The 24,146-nt window shown below is 40.4% G+C and overlaps 1 protein-coding gene across 1 annotated transcript in view; it reads left to right on the top strand.

Annotated features, from left to right (window-relative positions):
* Window positions 1-24,146, top strand: part of SCML2 (Scm polycomb group protein like 2) — a 72,306-nt gene that overhangs the window by 7,119 nt on the left and 41,041 nt on the right. The window contains exons 2-3 of the mRNA XM_065647696.1: window positions 7,007-7,113; window positions 19,876-19,946. Of these exons, the coding sequence (XP_065503768.1) occupies window positions 7,092-7,113; window positions 19,876-19,946 (93 nt within the window). The 5' untranslated portion in view covers window positions 7,007-7,091. The remainder of the gene's footprint in view (window positions 1-7,006; window positions 7,114-19,875; window positions 19,947-24,146) is intronic.

Genomic DNA, 24,146 nt, shown 5'->3' with positions numbered 1-24,146 from the left:
ACTTAGTTCTGGTTGGTTTGGCTTCACACCCTGATGAGACACCAGTATGTGGGACCAATGTAGTTGTCCCCATGTATAAGCCAGGGTACACCGCGGTGTGTTGCAGCAGCAGATACACGCAGTGAGGCAAGTTCTGTCTTTGTTAATATCCAGTGGCAGGGAGTCCCAGCCAGTGCTATGTTGTTTGGATTCTCAGGTGGGGAGAGTGAAACAGGTATTTTAAGCACTGGAAGAGGATGGTAGCAGAAGTGTGTTGCTGCTGGCATTGAGTACAAGGCAAGGGGAAGCAAATGTGTTGCTCTGAAACCAGCTAACTCCACCCGGGGTGCTGACGGCAGACCGGTCCTGTGCAGAAATGTCCCAAAACTGTTCTCCGTGCCTTTAATGAGAACAAATCAATAAATTGTGTGCTCTATTTGACTTTCATAGATTTCTGCATCAGGCTAAAGGTGCTTGCATTTCACTAGATACTCTGTTGGATGAATAAAAAGTGGACCACAGGGATGGATTTGCCAACTGTGTGGTCTGTGGATTGGGCTCTGATAGATCAGATCTGAACTGAGCTTCCAGTCCTTTTCAAGTTTGGAGGCAATGTAGATGGGAGGAAGCCAAAGTTGCCTAAGAGGTTGTAAAATCCTTTTTCCACCATCTCTCCTCTGCATGTCTCCCCCCACCATACACTTATGTACACATACCCTCTCTGCTGCTTTTAAAGCTGGTGGTATTGCTTGTTGTCTGCCAAAGACAAGCGCAGACAAGCTCTGTGGGGACCTCTAGCATCTGGGCATCTCTTATGATGTTTGCAACAGCCATTTCTTTTCTCCCTTACCTGCTGTATTTACACTGTGCTAAAAGTATGCTCGGTGCCTCACAGAACAAATAGTTCGAGAGCTCTCTTCTGTGTCCAGGGAGGCTGAGCTGAAGGCAGAGGAGATGTATCTGCGTGTAGAGAGAATTTCACGCAGGTACGTAGCTCTTAGCCGGTGCTAATCATACAAAATTGATTGAGGGTTTTTTTTTTTGTACATAATTTAATTAGTTTGCTTGATGAAAGAAATTTGAGGTAGGCATTTGAACAAAGCCAGGCTGAATAATGATGATGAATGTTTTCAGGAAGAGTATTCCAGGCTTGCAGGGGGAAGTGGAAAACAGCACAGAGGTTTCAGTGAGCTGCGTTCACCACAATGTTTAAACAATTTGTCGAATTCTTGTGCTACTGTAAATAAATACTAGTAAACTACTAAAGCCGGCAGTTTTACTTAAGATAGAAATGTAAGCGCTGCGAGCTGTAATTTTGATTTATTTGAATATAACATTAAAATACCCTTTCATGTGGGAAGACTCGCATTTTAAGAATATTTAGAGCTGTTAATGGCCAGTCAGCCGCTTTGCTGAACTGCTGACTTCACACATACCATTTCCTTTTTCAGGTTTTACAACCCCACATCTTCTGTCTTTTAAAGCAGGATGGAGAGGGGGGAGAGAGGAGAGAAGCTGTTTTTATTTTCCACTGGTAGCCGTAGAGCAGCTCTAAACTTTAATTTTTAAAATTACCGTCAAATTAGTAACTGCTGGAATCTGTGTGACATAAATTGTTTCTGTTGTGTGTTGATACAAGCTATGCTGTTTAATTTGGAGACCTCACTTTTCTGCTGTTCTCATTTATAAGTTTTTATTTCTTGTTTCGGGAATTTTTGGGAAAAATCTTTGGTCTAAACCTTGTTAGTGTTGCTTTTTAAAAATACACAGTGCCTTGCTCTGTAGTGAATAATACACTTAGTACGGTTTGAGAGTTTAGAGAGATTTTCGTAGTCTTTAAATGTATGACTTACTGTAATTACAGTTGCTCATATGCTAAAGCAGATCGTAAACTTACCTGGAGAGAGGGCAGAACATTTACAGGCAGTATTTTACTGCTGACAGCTTAAAAGTTTGTTTATGCTAATCACTTCATAAATAATGAGCAGTACACTGTTGGTGACTTTCTGAGGTATTTTGCAAGTGCAGAAAATTTCTTCTTGATGTTAAGGCAAATGACATTACAAAATTATATTTGTAAAGCTCTAAATACCCACTCTGTTTCTTTAACAACTTACTTAATATTCAAACTTAATTGTTGTAATAATACATATGGCTAGCTAATATTTGCTCTTTTGGAAGCCTGTAAATTTGACAAAAGCCTATCTTTCCCAACTCTGTTTTTATATGAAAACATGGAAGTTTAATTTCCTTTCCTTGAAACAATCTCACTTCCCCTCCCCTCCCCCCCTCCCCCCCCCCAAAAATGTGAACTAAAAGGGAGTCCAACTTGGATCAAAATTCTTGTCAGAACACCAAATGATTGTATATTTGTGTACCTAAGTGAAAGAAGACCTGATCTTTGGGTTTTGTTTTGAAGTCATATATGTGTAATGCTAAATAATACTGATTTTACGACTACAAGGCTTATGTTACATTGTAGAATCTTCTGATATATTCCTGCAAATGTAAGGTTTGTTTCTTCTAGCCTTTGAGATCTTACTTTTCTATAATGATGCCACAGTATGCTCTAGAAGGTTTTTACTGATTCCATCTATTACAGAAATAAGCAAGTAGATGCTGCTGTGTCTTGAAGTATACTAAATGAGTCTACACACTGGGTAATTTGCCAGAAAGTGAATTTTCAAGGGGACTTGGAAGTATTGCATGTTACAGAAGTATTCCTTTTAAGACTTACTTTCTTTGCCTCTGTTCCGCCCTTCAAAGCCTTGTGAAGATGGTATGAAGTAGGGTATTTATTTAGGGGATAACACATGAATAGGTGATTGGGTTTTTTAAAAAGTGTTCCAGTTTCATGAAGGAATGTGATTCTCTTTGAGGAAAAACTCCCGCTTGTTTGGGAAGCAAGTGGTACCTGTAGGTACACGTTACCCAGGTGTGGAGGCTGGAGCGGGAACCACGGCGGAGGCTGTACAGGTCCTTTTCTTGAAGGGCTCTCTGCAGTGTTTGTTTGCCATAACAAACGGCAAAAAGGCGTCGAGGAACATCAATAGGGTGTGTGGTCATACTGGCCAGCAGTTTTAAATGGTAACTCTGAGGTTTCTACGGCTCACAGCACGCGAATGCTGGTGGTGAAAGCAAACGCAGGACTTGCACAGGTGAAAGACTGGGAGGATTATTGCTTTGCTTATGCTGAGCCTCTGTCTCTAAGTGGTTTTGCTGCTCAAACTGTGCATAATTCTTTCCCCCTCCTTGTGTATGGATGTTTGATCTGGAAGCATTTGTGGAAGCAAGTGAATGAAGAAAGAGAGGGGCAAGTATAACACCCTGTTCAGAGAGATCCTGAAAAGTGGCTGCTGGTATTTCAAGCTAAAGTTAAGAAGAACTTAATCGGTGCTTCAGAGTGGCTGTTTTGCGAGATTTCTCTTCTGCGCTGAGTTTCTGTATCACAGAATAGCCCCAGTCCCTCTCCAGCGGGGGCTGCCCGCTGGTGACTGTCCCTTCCATCCCCGAGGATGGCAGTGGTGAGGTCTGAGTTACTGCAGTGACACCTGTGGTAGGGGCAGAAAGCTGACCGGCTCTGAAACTGGTGTTTCTGCCTTACCTCTGAGCTTGAGGTGCAGAGTCGTTGGTACAAAAACCTTAATCTTTTTGGTGCGTAATAAGCTCACAATCTAGTAGTTGCTTCAGCTTCTTTTAAATGTTATATTTGTCTCCCTAGCTCTGTGCTGTGTATTTTCATGAGGGGGCAACTATCAAGATTAACTTGCACTGGGAAGCCCTAAATATGCAGGATTTTTTTCAGGACGTTCGGCTTACTTGAGTGCCTGGCTTACAGTGAGAAAGATAATGAAGATGTGCAGCAAGCAAAACAGAGAATGATTTTGACATTTTTCTGTAGAATACTAGCTGCTTTGTAATATGGCACTACATGTCCTTTGAGTAATTCTTTCAAAATGAGAAGAGCAAATTTAGACAGAGAAAATGTTTTCTGTCTTGTTTTCTGACACCTAGTATTATGTAGTAGCAACGCAGAGAGGGTGAAGGCTTAGGCTTGTCTACTAATATGCTGCTTTCTGACAAAGGGCTCGCACAGTGGGAGGTGGTTAGTAGCAGTGATTTGGGGCTTAACAATAAAAACTTCAGTAGGGAATTAAAGGCAGATGAATGCTTTCCATCTGATTTTAAAAATAGTAACTGATGTAAGGGAACCTAATTGGTGAAAGTGTGGAACTTGGTTTACAGGATAAATTGAGATGTAAGTGACGTAAATAATACAGTTTGTGAGTGTGGAGATCCTCCACAGCTCTTTAAATTGAAGATATGTTGATGATGAATCCAATGTTATCGTAGGGTTCATGTTTGGTTTGTGGTTTTGGTTTGTTTTTTTTTTTTTTTTTAGTTTCCATAATTTACAGCAGATTCGCCTTGGTGTACGGAATGGGTTCTGTACTTCCGTTCCCTAAGTCAGTGGGTTCTGAGCATTTTCTGTTTGTGACTGACAATCACTATGTTTATCTTGGGTTTTGTAACTTTGGTTTTCATTCTGCTGCTTTGTGCATCCTAATGCTATTACGCTTCAGCCTTGCCATTGCATTTCTTTGTTTGCTCGTATATTCCTGACCTTGTTTTGTGTCGTTTTTTTCCCCCTTCTATTTCTAGAAGCTTCTAGATTAATTTCTTAACCCCAGCTTTCTCTATGACTGCCTAGGCTTGCTTGCTGAGGGGCACACACAAGAGTGTCTTGAGCTCTGCCCTTTTCTACGTCATTTTGCCAAAACATCCCTGGAGGTTTCTCCCCTGTGTTGGTGGTTTTCTTCTCTTCTGTGCCGGGTGTGCTGTGGGCCAAGTCAGGCTGGGGATGGCGAGTGCAACGTGAGAGGACTCTGTCTTGGTTAGCTAAGGACATAACTGCCTCGCTTGTGGTTCGCAGCTTAATTACGCGAGACGATGGAAAACTGTTCCACGGTCTGCCCCTGCAAAAAAGGTTGCACTTTGTCTCGGACTGACCTGGCTCTGTTTTGGAAGTAACTGGTTTTTGTTTTGCTCTATTTCAGCAGCACGTAGTGGTTGTTAGAGAGAGGCTCGGAAATACCATTCGTGAATGTTTTCTGTGACAAACAGCGCTATCTCAAAGCTAACTTAATAGCAGCTCTAACTGGCCTTTAAGTAACATCCCTTTGAAACAGTAATGTATTGTATTCCTGCAGTTGTGTTTGTCCTGTTTCAAACAGTGCTTTCAGAACTTTCAGTTGTCTTATATTTTTAGCAGGCTGGTGGGCATGCTGTAAAATAGCCTATCTGGCGCAACACGAGCTAATGAAAAGCTGGAATCCTTTTTATGTTCTGACAGACACTCCGGTTGTGCTAAACTTGATGACTATCACTGCGGGGTTGGAATCTTTATTACTGCACCAAGTGCAATCTGGTACTTGGAACAAAAAGATAAAAACCATGCACTGTTTTAAAGTAATCTGTAAAAACAGTTACTTTGACTCTGCATCACCTTTCGCGATTTATTACTCGCAGCGGAAAAGCTTTGAATTTTTGGGGGAGTCTACAAAAGTATCAAGTATTTCAAATTTATTTGATGGCTTAAAAGGATTTCTGTTCTTAATCCCAATGATCACTTATGGTATGAATGCTATTGTGTAGCAAAACCTGCTTATTTTATGTTCGTATTCAGTTTTATTTATAACTGCTTTCAAGTCTTGAGATTATTTTGTAATAACTGTCCAGCATGTTCACACACAGCACACACATAAACTAAATGAATTTGTCAGTCATTGGCATTTTAAAAACCATATTTAATTAGTTTTAGCAATGGGACTTGCACTGTATAAAGTTTTCATCATGCAATCCATCACCATACCATGCAAGTTCATTGAAATTTCACTGAAATGTCATGGTTTCTGGAAAATACTTGACTATATGACACCTCTCTTGTATGTGTTAAGCATGTGTAATTACTTTTTTTTACCATGCAAGTATAAATTTCAAGAAATTCCAAGTAGATATCTTGCTTTTCAACTATTATTCCTTTTATGTAACTCTAGAAAGGTTTATCTTCTACAAGTTGTACCTTTGGCAAAATTAATCTTGGAAAACGTTTAAACATATTCAAACTTTAAAAAAAACCTTGAACTTTTGATAATGTCAACTTTAACCTTATGGTAATTCCTTGAAAGGAAACAATCAAAGAAGATAGTTCTGAAAATTGAATGTATTTTTACCCATTATTACTTGAACAGTGAATGGAAAAGGATAATAAACTTGCTGGCTTTGTTGCTTCGAGGCTAAAGAGCTTCAAATGAGTTTGACTTGAATGGAATACAGTCAAAGTTCCAAAAACTAGATGCTGGAGTAGAAAATCACAGTAGCACACACACACACAAAATAAGTTTGTTTTTGCTACTTACAATGGCTTAACTGATTGGACCTTTTAATTTCTAAACCCTACAAGAATATGGCTCACTGCTTTTATCTGTAGTTGGTGTTCCCGGCTCTGTTACAAGTGGTAGCGGGCAGGGGTATCAGTGGGCACTTGGGCCTTTGTGCAGATCTCTTACATCAGGGTTTTATTACCCCTTCCGCTGTAGTTGCGAAATATAGTGTGTGTTTTACCCAAAGGTGTTCAAATTGTGGATTTTTAAACTCTGTGCAAGTGAGGCATGACAAGTGAGTGATGTGTAAGTGTTCCATTTTCAGTAATATTTACTGGGGAGGAAAAAGAATAAAGCATTTTTTTGTATCTTTGTATTAGAAATCCACAGAAAATGCAAAGTCATTGTAGAATGAACTGTCTAAACCAACGGAATAGAAGTTTGGGTTCTTCTGTACCCTTGTTATTTTGATACAGTTATTGTTTACACGCTGTTCTTCTACAAACAGCTTGTGAAACGTTTGCAACTTTAAACTAGCAAGATAATTGTACACCTATACAAAATAAGTCCTCCTTTCCAAAAAAAAGAAAACCCCATCCCCAACAACAACCTCCTCCCTAACTTGTTGTATTACTACTCCACAGGAAACTGTTGCGCTGAAAGGAAGAATTAACTGGTCTTTTAACTTCAGCCTTTTATTGTGAGAGGGAAGATCACAGAAGTGTTACCATGGGGAGAACAGCGGCTAAAGGTAAGGCCTGGTAGCTTTTATCCAAGACGAAAGAAAACAGGGAACCTGGTAAATTCTCTTTTCGGAGGTGATAGGTTATGACTTGACAATTTCTGTACTGTTAGATTAAAGAGGAAGGGTTATGGTACGGATTGAACACAGGCAAGTTAAACTTCACATTGTTTTAGAGTAAGTATGCTAAATTCGGTTTATCCTGGAGTTCTATACAAGTTCAACCAAAGCAATTTTGTCCTGTGACAGCGTTGAAGCCATTATACTACTCCAAAATTGAAGAACCTGTCTAAGTATAATATTAAATAAAATGTGCTGCTTTATTCTGTAATTGCACACAATTTAACAGGAGGGTAACTAAGTAGTACAAGGAATCAGATTTTACCACTACAAATGGCATTAACAGCTGTCTTCCACAAGCTCTTGAAAGTAAAATTAACGTTTTTAAAGAAATTCATCCACAAATGCACAGTGTACTGCAAAGGTGTGATTTCTGCTGTGTCACGTCTGCAGAAGTTAATTGTCAGTAAAGTGCTAAAATAAAGAGTGAGACTTAAAAAGTAACAAGGGTGTTTGGGTTGGTGAAACAAAGAGAATGTAAAGAAAGATCCACTGTCTGAAACCAGGTTGCTGCTGCTTTTCAAAGCTTTCAGATGGGTAGTCTTCCCCCATAAAATGCTGCTAACACTTTTGTGCTTCTCTTGAGCTTTCTACCTTCACCCCAAGCTGGTTTATGTGCTTGTGCGCTCCCTTGGTAAATACTTGTCTTTTGCTATAGCAGATTTTCTGTAATGGCAGGAGTCATCCATTTAATTGTTGCACCAAGAGTTTATGGAGGAAGTCTGTCCCCTTCTCTTGTATGTTTTCTTCATGGCTGTTGTCTAAACATACTAAAAGAGACACCCTGTTCCGTGCAGATAAGAATCCCACTAGGAAAGCACAAAAAGAAGGGAAAGGAGACATTTCATACTCACTTTGTCTTGGTATCCTAAACTGTGTGTGCTGAGGCTCAGTGAAGGGTAGCTAAAAGTTGCTGACAACCCTATGTAGTAAGAAGTGAAGAAAGCTACTTCTTGAGCAATGTAAGTCTTGGGTTTGCCTTAGTAAACTTCATCTGAAGGTGAGTAACTGTATGGCATGGGAAGAGCAAATGTTTCTGTTACCCAAAGGTTTTTCACGTCCATCAGGAAGAGACAAAGGATCTCTTTGAAAGAAGTAGTCTCCTGACATGTTTTGAATGCCTGACAGAGTTTGAAGACTTTAAGGTGGCAAAGAAAGAGCTGCAGAAATTTCAAAAGCATGACTGGGAATTGCTTTATTCCCACTTTGGAGAGCAAACAAACAGCAAGTCTTCTAAGATGGTACATTGTGCCTCCTCATGTAGCACACCGTTCTGTGGTAAAAACTAATACTGTTGACAAAGGTGATGCTTGCCCAGCATGCAGACAAAGCAATCATCTCGTTTGTTGAACATTTAACTCTTCCCAGAAAGAAGTGTTGTGGATTTTTAAAGCATCTTGGAGGAGATGCTGCAGTTCACCTTGGGAATTTATAAGAGTAACTACACACTAGTCACCAGGATTATCTTTACCAGACCTTATATTCTAAAGGGGCCTTTTCTGATTGTAACATTTTTTTCTTGTTGCATTCACAAGCCAGTCAAGACAGCTTTGTCTGGTTTCTTCCTTGTCTCTAATTTCTTGAATGATCGATGTGGTTGCTTTTGCCTGTCTTCTGTTGAGTAATCTTATCAGCAGAAGAATTCTGTGGTTGCAGATAGGGTGGGAGTAATGTAAACATATGGAGTATTGAATCGGTAAGCAGAAAGCACTAGGTTAAATAATCTACTCTAATCTTGTTTTGTATCTCCTGCTTTAGTTTATGAAGTGAGCTGTAGAAGAACTTAGTTGGTGAATGATAAAATATGCTGCTTTTGTAATTTTTTTTATGGTGTGTTCTGACCTTGCTACGTAGAAGAAAATCTTTCACAGGGTGTTGAAAATAAGTATTTAGCCTATATGTATAATAGGCTAAATGGGTATATATATTTACATAGAGAATATATAAGCTCTCTATATACTTAAATGTATGACTATATTTTTAACACTTTCTTTGAACATGATATCCTATTCTTTGTTGTTGTTGTTTTAAGAGAGCTGAGTAACGTGTGATTAAGTCCACAGCAGCAGCATTTTACTTTCATTCATCAAATTTGACAAAAAGATGTAAAACATATTGTGTTTTACAATGGAAAGTAAACTCAAACTTGTCTCTTTAAAAATGGAGTTTATGAGGAGCGAATCCTAGATAATAAATTCAACTTTTTTTTTTTTTTTGGTCACCGTGAGCTTCGTTACTCTAGAATTAAGAAATCTCTTCTGTCTCTAACATAAAAATAAAGTTCCCATTTTCAAGTTTGCTTTTCAGCTTTGAGAGAATTAGTCCTTGAACATGGCTAGGTGAAGTAGATGAGAAGAAAATATTCTTTGTACCTGCAGAAGTATTTCCTTCTTTTCTAACCTTATTTTTGAGGTTTGTCCTCAGAGTTTGACCAAATTGAGGGTCATATGCTGAGGGAGTCATCTTCCTCAGCCTGGTGATTTGACATAATAGTCTTCCATGTCTTAATTTTGTTTTCAGTGATCCTTGTAAAGTAAAATTACTATAACTTAGGGTGTTGAAAGGTCAAATATAGATTGGTGCACATAAAAAACCAAAACCAAACAAAAACAACTCACACATGTATTTCATGTTTATAAAATTGCATTTTAATCTTGTTTTCTTTAATGTTGCTTTTAAAAAGAAACCATAAATTCTTATTTGCCCTGACTACTGCCAGTGGAAGAGACACACCAGACCACAAGGCATCAATAGCAACTGTGAAGTATAGACTGGGAGAAACTCTTCTGAGGTGGTAGTAGATACGGGGTGTCTCATGTGAAAACAGGATAGTAGTTCTTACTGTTATAGTAGCTTTTTATCTCCTTAGACAAAACACTCCAGCTTTTAGTGATCTTCCCTACACTGAGAGCTAGAGTGCATAAAAGCAAGGGGAGAAAACAGTCTTTGTTTTATTCAGACTTATTTTTGGATGCTTCTGCATGTGCTGCGTGAGTTTTACTTGGGTGTTTTAAAGACCAGATTTCTTGTCATTAGAAACAAGTGATAGTGACAGTGCTTTGGGTTTATTATGAATGAAGAAGCCTCCACCTCGAATGAAACAGGTATTTAAACTGCTATTGAGGAATCAATTTCTTCTCATTAATGTCTTCATCTCTTCTTATTCTCATAGTTTTCTAATGGCTGATGATAGGAAAAATGTGTTGGTGAGAGTGCCTCATTTCAGCATTCATATTTGCTGTGATATTTGTAAGACAGGCAGTAAACCTAACTGGTGCAGGAAGTAAGTAGTTTGGGTGGTGGTTCTCAGCAAGAACTCATCTGGTGTCCAGGCTGCAGTTTTTCACATTCCTTCACCTGTTCTTGATGTCTCTCATCATGAAAGGCTGTAATTTTGTTTGAAATCTGGCACTGTTGGGTAGATACTCTTTCATGACTTTCTCCTTTCAAGCTTTGGGTGTTCACAGGAAGCCATTATTTGTTCTCTTCTTCAGTAAGTCTCTTATGTGGGATGGCGTTGGATTTCCTTTTCAGAAATATGTGGATTGGGAAGTTATCTACTCTGTAAGCCATCAGCATGATGTCTGCGACAGTGCCATGACTGTTTTGGGGAAAACCTGACTAACTGGGCTTGTAATGCACGACAAAGGCTCTGCTGGTGATTGTCACCACTCAGTAGAAAACGAGCTGGATTCTGGTAAATCCCAAAGAGTCTGGATGGAATATACTTTGAGCTGTAGGTGGGAGAAGGTGAATGTTATCCTTGTGTCTTGCCATTGTTACTGGACTGGTTTTACCACTGTCCCTTTTCAGGTTCCCACTGGTAGTTGTCATGACATAGGATGTCCACTTTTGTAGGTTAAAGCTCTACTCCTGAGGAAATACTGGGGTTACACCTCTGTGGGCACCATCCAGAAGCATTTCAGCAAGTCCCTCTGAAGTTGAGCTCCATGAGGTCAGGTTCTGTGGAACCTGTTAAATGCTTTCAGTGATGAGGGAAATGTTTCAAAGCAAACCTTTTCCAAAAGAATGAGTGTGTAAGTCAAGAAAGAAGGCTAAGTAAAGGAGTAAACATTGCATTTTCTTTTCTTTCCAAAGGATCTTGGGTACTTCCCTTATCTGCTTTAGGAGAAAGAGGTGATGCATCTGCACATATTTCGAGCAAGTATGTAGCTGTATGTTTTCTGGGACTGTGGAGTCTGGGTTATTCTTGGAAGGTGTCTCAGCCCCGGCTGCACTAATAGGCGTTAGTGGCCATGCCAAACCTCACATAGGGCCTCTCTCCACCCTGCCCAGTCCAGGACCCCATGTCAGCCCCCCGGAGCCATCAGCCCCTGCCCTGTTGAGGCCTCACCAGAGTCTGTCTCCAGCTCCCCACAGCCCTGCCTGACCATGGGCACCATGAGGCCGGGCCCACCCATGGGCCCACGTCCCTGCCTGGCCTCAGCCCCAGCAGGGTTCCCAGGGCTGGGGCTGCTCCCAGTGCCCGCCTGGTTGCTCCTGGCTGGGGTAGTGCAATGGCCCAGGCTGGTGAGGTCCTGCTTGGCTGCCCCTGAGGGCTTCCTGGCCTGTGCTATGCCCTGGGCAAAGCAGCACCACATCCTACCCCACACAGAGCCAGGGAGATGGGTTATCCCCTCCTCACTGACCCACAGGGGAGTTTGGGATCGATGACAGAAGATTGTCATAATCCAGCTCTTGCTGTATGTGGCGGTTCCTCAATAAATAAGTAATGAAAGAAGTCATTGCTTGTCAGTACTCTGTTTCAAGAAGAGCCTTTCTTAGAGAAAACATAGAAGAGAAACACTATTAGGGCTTAATCTTTGCTCCAGAACAACTCGTATCTCAAGTGTTTCTGATCACCAAATGCCTCTTACTCTGAAGTTAGGAGTGTTTTTATTTCAAATGTAAGCTGTTCAATAGCTAAAGACTGAAGTGCAAGTGGATGCAGTATGCAGCTACTAGTGCTATCTTTTGGTACAAAGGAGCCATCCCTTCAGCAGTTCAGGCTAACTGGGATGGCCAAAGGCGTGACCCGAGACACCTTCCCGGAGCAGCAGCCCCATTCCTTGTGCTGAGCCAGTTGCAAACCGAGGGAGTTATTTAGCCATGCAGAGATTGATAACGTTTTAAAACTGAAAATGTGTTTGCATTTCATTTGCCAGCTCAGTGTCATATTTGAATTGTGCTTGAATTTCAGTCCGCTAGTGTCAAAAGCAAGTCACCAAACCAACATATTTTAAAGACTAAAAGGAGCAGGTGGAACTGACTTCTTCTGTCTTCTCTGTTCTAGCTTTCCAATACCCTTCTGTGTCTCATATACACTGAAATGTAGCAAAAATGAAACGACAAACTCCTTTATGCATGTGTGTGGTTATGAATGGTAGAGAAGGTAGATTATTCTGAATGATTTTTTTTTTTTTTTTTGATAACTGAAATGTGCACCGAGATAGTTGCTTGCAATTTCAGGATTCAAGAATTTGAATATAGAATGAAATCTTTAACTCAAAAATATGCTTTTAAGGTGGTTTTCTTTTTTCTTGTTTCTCAGTTCGTAGTGGTCTAGACAAGATTTTAAAAGCTATCTGGTGATCTTGAGGATCTCAAATTGCGTGTAGATTGAGTAAAGCTGTTAAAAATTAGGGCAGAGTTGCTCTTTGTGGAGCTAATACTATATTTTCTACAATTAGATTTATTCTCGTAATTTTATGCGAAGCAGTCAAAAGCTCTGCTTTTTTGTGCTGTACTTTGCACTAATTTTCTTTCAAAATATATTGATATGATTAAATTTATAATACAAATACCTTTTTTGGTTATGCACTGAAATGAATAAAAGAAAGTCAATCTTTGGAAGAAGACATTCTGTTTTATTTGAAAGCATGCTGTGTTATGCTGGACATCATTATGATGTGAATATTACATTTATTATGTAATGGAATCTTGTCTTTTAGATTCAAAGAATATTAAAAAAGAGAAAGATGGAAAGAATCAGCAGGCAAACAACCCGTCTTTAAAAAGTGGTAGGTATTGCAGCTATCAGGGTATTAGTTAAGGTACCCTAAAAGCATGTATTTGGATTGTACTATCTCCTGAGGCTGTTTTGCAATCTCTTTGGCTATTACTGCTGGGTAGTTAAAAACATACCATTGCTTTTGTCCAACTCTGTTGAGAAAGTATGTTTTGGTATAGGAAATGATGGTTGAAACTGCTTGACTTGAGCCTGATAGTTTTAAGAGCTAAACCAGGTACTCTTTGTATAAATAATCAAAGACACTGTGTAAATGGGGGGGGGGGGGGGGGGGGGGGGGGTTGTGGTTTGTTTTTTTTTTTTTTATAATTTACTGATTTGTCTGTTCTTCTGATCATGTTTTGTATTTCCCAGTTTCATACATTTTCTACCCTGGTTGTCTTCTGTTCCCTTAATTTGTTTGCTGTTGCTTAAGAAAGGCTTTTCAGTTTTATAGCCTGAGCTTTTAGTATTGCTGATGAGATTAAATTGCCTGGGATTCTAATTTTACTTAATCTGTTTTCAAATAACGTTTGTGTTTATAATAAACTGCGGAAATGACACACTTGCCAGAAATGATCCAGCTTCTTATCAAACCTCTGCTATCTAGTTGGCAGTCTCTTACTGTCCTCAACAGTTGCCAAAGGGCAGCATATACATGGGTTTTCTGGCAATTTAGCCTTTGTGAGGTGCAGCGAGAGGGCAGCAGCATCCTTACGTACACTTCATATGTTCAGGTTGGTTGCTTGAATTTGGGGCAGTAAGAAATGTCATGAACACTATTGACTAAAGTAGAAAATCTCCTCAGGAGTCTTTAGTTAATTTTCGGTAAGATATCCTTGGGTTACTTAAACTCTCGGTCTGCTTACATTTCTGTGCCCTCTGACTCCTAAGAGATGGTCTGGTTCAAAGCTTCGCTTGGGTGTCAGTGGAGGAGTTCTTTACAAGTAGTGTAGTCAGTGAGAGAACGTGCTGAGATACTATTAATAACATGTTAGTTGGGTGGTTGAGGTGATGATGACTTTGCATACAAGATGTGATACCACTACCACCAGCCGTAGTACAGCTTTCTGCTGTTACATTTGCCAGATTTAATTCTTCCATTTCTTGGGATCCTAGCAGTCATCTTTCTTATTCTTCCCTGTTCCTCTGAGACAGGAGAGGAAGTGTATTTGTGTCTTATTTTCCCTCTTCTGCAGTGTAAGAGGAGCTCCAGTCAAACTGGACTCAGCATGTCTGTGTTTTAAAATAATGTTGTCTGACATGACAGACGGAGCCCTGTAAGACACCCCCTAGCAGCAAAGTGCTTCTCATATGTAGATAAGATAACCATATTTCATGACTCACTGGAAAACGTCTCTGCCTCCTTCTTCAGTAGCAAGCAAAGTGTTGTAAAAGCTTCGTGAAGAAGCAGTGCTAAGCAGGCAAGCCTCATTCTGTCATCTATGTTCTTCCACTTGAGACTATGCTATTAATCTACTGTCTGAGCACTGAATTTACTCATGAAATTCAGACTCAGCTCTGCCAAACACCTAGAGAGGAGTGCCTTGCTCAAGATCATGCAAAATCTCTGATTTTCTATGGATGAGATGATAATTTTTATCCTGTGTTGTTGCTTTTTGGTCGCAAGGAAGAAGAAAGAACCTCCTGGTGCTGGATGAAGAAAGGCGCCTTACAATGCTTTGGGCTAACATCCAGGAAATCTCCAGTTTTCAGGGGGATATGTGATAGGAAAAGTTGAAGAGGAGGGGAGATACAAAGGTGTGAGAGGAACAGGTGAAAAAAAAAAAGTAGGTGGGGAAAGACAGGAGGAGGAGAAAAATTCTAATTGAATTATTGCAACATACGGAAGGAGGTACAAGGTATAAAGCAGGATATGAAATATGTTACACCTAAACTACTATGTTTGCAAGAGTATGTAAACCAAAATTAAAAAGAAACGTCATCTTTGAAGAGAGGTGGTGGGATGAAGACTAGGAAAGATGAATCTCTGTGTCAGAAGTCTCAAATGTATGCCAAGGGAAGCTGGTGATGAGATGAGAAGATATTAGTTGCTCTGTCTGCTTAAACAGTGTTTAGACTGTGGTGATACTGTATTAAACTAGCCTAAATAAACCAGAACCTTAAACCCTACCTATATACAAGTGACACTTAAATCATAGTTTTAATCTTCCATTTACATTTTGTAAGATTTTGACTTAAACTAAACTGTAGCATTATGTACAGTAGAAGACAGGGAGCACTTCAGCAAACTGGGTATTCACATATTCGTGGGAGTAGATGGGACGTCTCCAAGGGTGCTGAGGTAATTGACTGATGTCACTGTGAGGCTTCTCTTGCATTTTGGAGAGATCACAGTGATTGAGGAAGTTTCATGATGGCTGAAAAACAACAGTATGCCCAGTGTCAAGAAGGACAAGAAGGGAGCACCTGGGGACTTACGGGCTGGCCTGCCTGACCTTGATCTTCAGGAAGACTCTGGAGAAAATCCTCCTGGAAGCCATTTCCAAGTGAGTAAAGGACAACGATGTGGTTAGTAACAGCTGAGATGGGTTTGCTGAGTGTGAACCATGCGTGACTGCCTTTTGTGATAACAGATTCTGTAATGGGATTCTGTAAGGGGAGAGCAGTGGATGTTGTTTGTCTCAACGTTAGTGAGGCTTTCTGTACCGTTTCTGTAATGTCCTTTCAGCCAAAATGGTGAGATTTGGTTTGGATAGGTAGATGGAAAGTTGACTGGGCTGCCAGACACAAAGGCTTTTGATCAGCAGCACAAAGTCCACCTGTCAGCTGGTGGCTAGTGGCATTTCTCAGAGGTCACTGCCAGTCCTGATGCTGTTTTATGCCTTACTGACAGACAGGGGTGACTGGACAGGACACACTGTCAGCCGGTTTGTGGGCAACATCTAACTGGGAGGAGCAGCCGATAGGCTGGAAGGCAGGGCTGCTCTTCAGATGGACCTCCCCATGCCAGAGGAACGGGCTGACAGAAAGCCCGTAAGATGCAAAAGCGAATGGGGAGTCCCGCAGCCAGGCAGAGGGGAGCCCTGGCGCAGGGCAGGGGGGAGCCGGCTGCCTAGAAAGCGATTTGGCACAAAAGGGCCCAGTCACGTCAGGCAGCGAGCTGAGCGTGGGCCAGCAGTGTGCTCTTGTGGTGAAAGATGTCAACTGCACGCTGTAGGCAGCAGGCTGAGGGAAGGGATTTGCTTCTTTTGGCTATTTGTGAGACCGTATCTGGAGTACTGTGTTCAGTTTGGAGCTCCCCAGTGCAAGGAAGACGCTGCTGTACTGAAGCGAGCAGGCTTGCAGTCCACCAAAAAAAATGAAGGAGCCGGAGTGCAAGATGTAAGCAGAAAACTGGTACTCAAACAAGAAAAATGGTTTCTTCAGCCGAAAGAAGAGAAAGCTTATGGGAGATCATCTTGCTGTCTTCAGTTACTTGACAGGTGGCTGTAGAGGGGACAGAGACAGGGTCCTCTCACAGGTGCGGTGGAAGGAACATACTGTCTGGAGCACAAGAAAGTCCTGCTTGATGGAAGGAAAAAAGTCTGCACATTGAGGGTGATGGAACCCTGGAGGAGCAGAAGGCTCAACTAGAGGCCTCCTGAGGACCCTTTTAGCTTGCGTTACTTTGTGATTGGCAGGCTTGACAAGAAGTGATAGGGTATTGATACAGCACTGGAGAGAACATCAAGGGTTGTTGACCCATGAGTTATTGCCAGTCATGCAAGCAACTACGGCATAAACTTTCTTCCATTTTTCCATTAGTCAGGCTGTTTGCGCATGCTGATTGTCTTGGATCACTGTTTTGGAGTCTTGCTCATGTGTTGATTACAAACTGTTGAATTTTTTTACAGAAGGTCCTAGTTACCTTCTGGTGTGGTTTGTTTTGTTTTTTTGTTTCTTGTTTCCATTATATGCTGGTTTGTTCTTCAGTGTAAAAAAAAATGCCTTTCTCTCTCTAGTTTTCACTTTGCTGGTGAGTTATGAAGTTGTGCTTGTTGCATAATGGATTTTTCTTAAGCTGTTTAATTCAGCCTGCAGGTTTGAGTGGGAAGAGAAATGCATGTTAAATCATTTAGTGTGAGCTAGTTTTCTTAAGGATTTCTATTTCTCAGAAGTTGCATGTTTTCAGGGGCTTTAGAACTAGAAATGCATATAAAACAACTGCTTCTTTACCTGTGCACACTGAGAATACAGAGAAGCTTTTAGTGTAGAGATTTTTTTCAATGTGGTTATCTTCCTGACATGCATCTTACATCTTGCAAACATACATTCATCTCCTATTTCTGTGACTGCAGTAATTAAGTGATAATTAGTACCATCTCTGAGAGCGTAGCTTTAATTTAATACAGCATATCTTCACAGGTGGAGAGGTTCTAATTTAAACTTCAGGTCATTTCTGCTTGATGAAAGATGTTTTGATAGCCAGGATTTAAAGCAAAGAGCCAGGTAATGTTTTCCTCTTGGCTTTATCTGCAGTGGGCTGCTTGTGTTACCTTACATGTCTTTCTAGTGAATGTTCCCTGGAAAAAAAATTTTTAAAAAAGAGAAAAAAGAGGCTGTTTGTTTCCCTGTGTACTTTTGGGTCACGCCACCAAATTTACAGTGCTATTATAACAATTGAGATAATTTGGGAAGTGCTGGTATATGGAGATAATTTTTTTCAGAGGAGGTGAACAAGGACTTTTCCCAGTAGAAGGTGCTGTATCTGAAGTGTCTATATTTACATGGTCCTTAACACAGCGAGGCTCTGATTCACAGTTACAGCTTTTACATCATGTTAGATCTGAGAAACCTAACTAACGTTTTCTTTTTGCTAGGTTTAATTTTATTGAATTTGGTACTTTAAAGTTTATTAAGGTAAATTCTGATTAAAAGGTTGTGGGTTTGTTTGTTTGTTTTTGATTCGGTTTTGGGGTATTTTTTGGTAAATCAGAAGTCACCCTGAAGTGGCTACTTTATTATTAGACTCGAAGAAGAATTTTTATAAGATGAAACTTTGCTAGCAGTTCATCATATTTAATTTTTGCAGCCTCCTTGGCCCGTCAGTGAAAAGAGTAACAAATCTGGAGGCTACTTCCTGAAGAAAGCTCTGAAGAGCTGTTTCCTGAGCACGCCTTGCTGAAACACAAATATCTAACATATGCTTAAGTTAATGTACCCTGCCTTTTGTGAGCAATACAAAATCGATGTAACTGCTTAAATGTGTGAATAAAGTTTTCATTCCAAAATAGGCGGGCTTCCAAGATGCTGTATAGAAATGTCTTTGTTACCAGCCTACATACAGTCTAGACCACCGAATTAACATCTTGTGGGATTTTACTGACTTGTTATGTAGCTGACAACCGCATGCCCTCTGCAGAGACAAGGGACAAATCACACAGACCCTTTTGAGTTTGTTATGCCAAAGAAGTAGGACCTCCGCAGCCCAGGGGGGCAGTTCTCTTCTGAGAACTGTATATTTTCAACAAAATTCTGTGCTGACGCAGGCAGACTCCAGGTTGGAGCCACCTCACGTCCTTCAGAGAAGCCGTGTGTGAGTGCTGGAAGATGCTGCAGCTTTCTGGTTGTTCTTTGCTTCTCCTCCCTCCTTCAAATTGCAGAGATGTGTTTAACTGTGCCCAGTGGCATTTTTGGAAGGATTACTGATAAATCCGGTGTGGTCTCTGTCGCTGCGACGGATTTTGCTGTAGGCCATGTGAGCGGCCGTTGCTGAGCCGCTTGGTGGCATCACTGCATCATTTTGGGGTTCATTGGTGATTTGCTCTTCAGCAACATCAGAACAATGCCAGCTGCCCAAACAAGAAAAATAATCAGAAGATCTCACTCTAGAAAATTTAGAAACAAAAACATCAGCTGTGCCATTGTAGTTTTCTTCTTGTGCTTTATATTAAGTAATGCTTGCTTATATCTTTAATGTTGGTACTTCATACTGTTCCATTCATGCAAAACCTGATAACACTGCTTAAATCAAATGCAGAATACACTCACTCATGCAGATAAACAATGCCAAAGTTAACACTGGAAAAAATACCACCATGTTGTTGCTGAACATTGCCATAATATTTACCCTACAAAGATAAACCTTTATCAGACTTCAGAGTAAAAGAGGTGAAGATGAAGTTGGAAGGCTGTGCCAATCTTTTTGCTTTCTAGTGGAGGGATAGTATTCTCAACATACATTTTAACAGAATCTACGTGTCTGTGTTTTTCAACAGACACCATCTCAGTACTCCTATGAGACTATCATATCAGTCCTGCTGTTAGGGGAACTAAGATACCAAAAGGCTAATGTGATTTGTGCAAGGATGGTTGGGAGGTCCTTATGCAGAGAATTGAATGTAGATATCCTGACTCGTATCTTTTTATGTGAAGCACAAAAAAACCCCAAGAATTTTGGGGAGGTTTATGTTGATTTTACCTATTGTGTGACTGCCCCTATAAATTAATGGTACCCTCAAAGCTACTTGGAGGATTTTGTGTTTTTCAAAGGTGGAGTTTTTAGAGTAATTCTGTTCTTGGAAAAAAAAAAAAAATTCTACAAGATAGTTGTTTTGTTTTGTTTTTCTGTTCCTCTCTTTCCCCAACCCCCCTTTTAAGTTCCCTTTAAAAACTGCCTTTTTTTATCTTGTGTCTTCCAGAACAGTTTAATTGGGATGATTATCTGAAAGAGACTGAATCAGTAGCTGCCCCCCTACATTGTTTCAGACAGGTATGCCAGATACTATTTTGCAAGTGTGTGTGTGTATGTATACATGTTACAGGGTGATCCTAGAGCAACTTTTATGTTTAGACTGCTTGCAAACTTCCCATTTGACTTCTTTTGATCTCTAGTTATCGGTAGCTTACAGTTTTGGCAGATTGTAGCTACTGAAGTTTTTCATTCCTGGTTTTTGCCTCAAGCCAGACTTTGAGGGTTTCATTTAAATGTAGCTTTGGATTCTGATTTCTTTTAAAAAAAAAAAAAAAGACAAGTTAATGAAAATAGTCCTATCAGGGTTGAAAAATACTTTCTACTTTTCTCAGTAATATTAGAGTGGTTTTAGTTAGAATTAAAATTTGCCTGATCATCAGAGGAGCTTTTCTCCTGTCCCATTTCTGAAAGAGTTCTTTCAGTTCTGGCTAGCTACAAGATGTACGTGTGTGTTAGTAGTAGTTTATTCACCACTCCTTTTCTGGATCTCTCAAATTTGTTTAATTTTTTCTCTTTTTGAGCAGGGTGCTTTTTACTAAGGAATAACAGACATTGAAGTCAAAACCAAAACCAAACAAAAAAAAATCAAGGGGAATATGTGGGAATACAAAGGAAATACTGGATTTATAATGAAGGGTGTTTAATGTACTGTTTTATATTTTGCATTGTACCCTTCAAGTTTCATTCCCTCCCGCCTGGTGGTTTGGTATTTGTTGGCAGATGCAGTTTAAATCTACCATCTTGTGTGAGCTAATGACCATATTCTGTAGAGAGAGCCAAGGCCAGTATTTTCCCACGTTGAGGAGTGTCTTAGCTGTGTAAAGTTACATGGGATGAGTTTTGGTCAGTATGCCTTCACCGTGTTAGGAAGATGGATGCTGAAAGAATTGGATAGTTCAGGCTGATAGAACTGTAATAGCATTGCGTGTCTAGTTTGGTGGATTGGGCATGTTCAGAAAAGTATTTTCTAGGGTTTGTGGTGGTGCTATAAATGATACTGATCTCCAGTGGGGACCAAACAAAAAGAAGTACAGATGGAATAGTCTTGAGGAAGAAAGGAACTGTCACTCAGTGAATCTGAAGCAGTTGCAGGAATGGAGAACAGGGAGAGAGAAATACAAGTGATAGCGTTTCCTTGTACTTGCTCATAAATCTCAGCTTGCTCTTTGGAGATGAGGCTAAAGGACAAAGAGCCCATCACATGCTGCTTTCAATGAGAGATGGCTAAGAACAGCAGTGCCCATAACTCTGTTTGGGTGGAGCTTCAAAAATTAACTCTGCGGTATTTTTCTGTAGTGCATACTAGCTCAAAGCAGAGATCCCAAACTCTACGTGAGTAGCGGCAGAGGGCAATACCATATCCCTTGGTCATTCTGGGGTTAATGCCGTATTCACAGACCATAGACCACCATGACCATCCTGAGAGATGTAGCTACTGCAGGAAGCTCCTTAGAAGCCTTTCCTCATGCCTTTCTTGCATCTTCCTCTGCCATACTAATGCTCAAGAAGAGCAAACTGAACAACTGGGTAACACCTTAAATAAAGGCACTTAAGTGACAAGCACTGACTGAGATAGATGAATCCAAGTGACCTGGATTGCCTAAAGAGTGTGTGAGTTGGAAAGAAGAGCTTTAATTTCTGTGCACAGCAAATTTCAAAACGTTACGCATGTGCAGACTTCAGTTTTTCTAAGAGTTGACCTTCTAAGTATTATAGAAAGTGATACGCAATGTTAATTTGTGCAGAGCTAGCTCCATTCACCACATGTTTGGAGATTTTGGAAACTAAACTGCTTGAGCTTTGTGTAGGACTAATTTGACTTTTATTGGGTTACACATGAATTGTATGTGTCATTATCACTCTGTGTAATTCAAAGAAATACACTACTCTAGCCAGCCAGCAAACAAAATAGCAGTGAGAAGCTTAATTTGACAATTATATCTAGAATTTGTGACTCAGGGGAATTCTACAAAGTTTAAATTTTATAGTAATTAAAAATGACCTGGGGAGCAATAAATTAAAGCCTCTGCCGTAAATTAAGATACAGGCACAAACAGATACAGGCAATTGATTAAAGTATTTATCTTAATTTAGAAGGTGTTTTATCTGTTGCTCTAAGTTGCTTTTAATTACTACTTAAAATTATGATGCATTCCACATCCCTTTCTCTCATCCTGGAACTTTTTTCCAAGCAGTTGAAAATTTTAAATAAAAAAGCTCAGCCCCTTGTGGTTTGAACAGAGTTTAAAACAAGGCTGTTACTGAGCTGGGTTTTTATTTTGCTGCAAGTAAGGACTGGCATGGAGGAGTTACTTTTTAGTAGAATGCCTTGAATTGTTAAACAAGCTTGCCTTTTCTACAAACAAATAAACAAACTCCCCAACTTCTCAATTTCAGTTGCCTTTCACGGCTGTAGAAAATAACAGCTTGACAAGCAGTACCCTGAATTTGAATTGCCCTTTAATATGCTCAGGCTTCCCTTTTAGACAGCCTACTGTCTGAATGCAGCACTGGCAGATGCTACTCTCAGCGTTCACTGAATATTTCTTCCCTCTTGTTTTATTTAGGCCCAGGTTCCTCCAGGATGCCTACTGTCAATCTAGGGTGTGTTGCAAATAATGCACCTGTGCACCATAGCAAGTAGAGCAAGATGTATTTTTAAAAAATTAAATGTTGTGGATGCAGAGTACCACTAGCACTTGTTGCAGTAGCAGATTTCTTCAGCCTTTCCCTGTGTACCCAGACAGAGAAGTGCTCCCTGACCTGGTCAGGCAGGCAGAAGGGACGTAAGAATCTTGTGAGCGTGAAAGCCCGTGCTTTTGGTTGTTCTACCTGCCTCCCGTATTAGGAATCACATTGCACCGGTGAGGCCGCACCTTGAACCCTGTGTTCAGTTTTGGGCCCCTCACTACAGGAAAGACACTGAGGTGCTGGAGAGAGTTCAGAGAAGGGCAACGGAGCTGGTGAGGGGTCTGGAGCACAAGTCTGATGAGGAGCGGCTGAGGGAACTGGGGCTGTTCAGCCTGGAGAAAAGGAGGCTGAGGGGAGACCTGATCGCTGTCTGCAACTGCCTGAAAGGAGGCTGTAGCATGGAGGGGGTTGGTCTCTTCTCCCAAGTAGCAAGTGATAGGAGAAGAGGAAATGGCCTCAAGTTGCACCAAGGAAGGTTAGATTGGATATTAGGAAAAATTTCTTCACAGAAAGGGTTGTCAGGCATTGGAACAGGCTCTGGAGGTGTTCAAAAGGTGCGTACATGAGGTTCTTATGGACATAGTTTAGTGCTAGAGTTAGGTTATGGTTGGACTCTGATCCTGATGGTCTCTTCCAACCGAAATGATTCTATGTATGGGTTAGCTACTGGGTTTAAAAGTTGTGGGAAAGGCTGCCTACAGTTCTTGGCGTCTGTGTTCGAGAGCAGCTTTGTACTGGAAGAGTTGCAGCAAAGGGCTTCCAGGGTGACAGGAGAATAGTCGGGCTCTCCTAGGAGAAACTTCAGTGCTTGGCTTATTCAATTTGTTGAAAGAGTAGGGAGAAAGGGACGAATTGCCCTCTGTAATACAATGTAGAATTTATTCTTATTTGCAAAGTGCAAAAAGAACTTAGGTTAAGTGATAGTGTTGCCAAAAATTTCCATGAATAAATTTAGGCTGGAAATAAGGAGACATTTAAACAGAATAGTGAGATTCTGGAATAATCGTTCTGCACGGCCAGGTGAGGCATTTAATCCCAGTTAGTGTGAGTACGATGTTTTGAACATCATTAGATGATGTTATTGCCTACAGTACTACAGTTGGCAAGTAATCAGACTGTGATCCAGTCGATCTCTCCCAGTAGCATGTTGGTAGATGAGTAAAAAATATTCTCCTTCTCTCTTGTTCATCTTTACCTTCTGACAGAAAATTCGGCTCAAAGACCAAGTTGCATTTGGCACATTTCCTTGTGCCAGTGTCTTTTTCAAAAAAATCTGATGTCTGCTAATTAAATTGGTGTTTCATTGTATGTGTATGAATATATTGAGTTCTCTATGAATAAGCACAAGCTGCAATTCCTGTCTTAGCACAGAAGTTTTATGTGACTTTAGGACTGTCTGTCTTCTTTCTGTGAAATGCAGTTAACACTAGTTCTTTTTTCTGTCTTCTTTCTTTGTATTGTAAGCATTTTTTTAATCCAGAAACTCTTTCTTGCCTTGAGCTTTTGTAGTGCCTAATGCAGTGGGGT

Source organism: Caloenas nicobarica, chromosome 1, assembly GCF_036013445.1.
Source record: "Caloenas nicobarica isolate bCalNic1 chromosome 1, bCalNic1.hap1, whole genome shotgun sequence".
Lineage (NCBI taxonomy): Eukaryota > Metazoa > Chordata > Aves > Columbiformes > Columbidae > Caloenas > Caloenas nicobarica.
The sequence above is the reverse complement of the archived record's forward strand: the minus strand, read 5'-3'. Positions and strand labels throughout refer to the sequence as shown.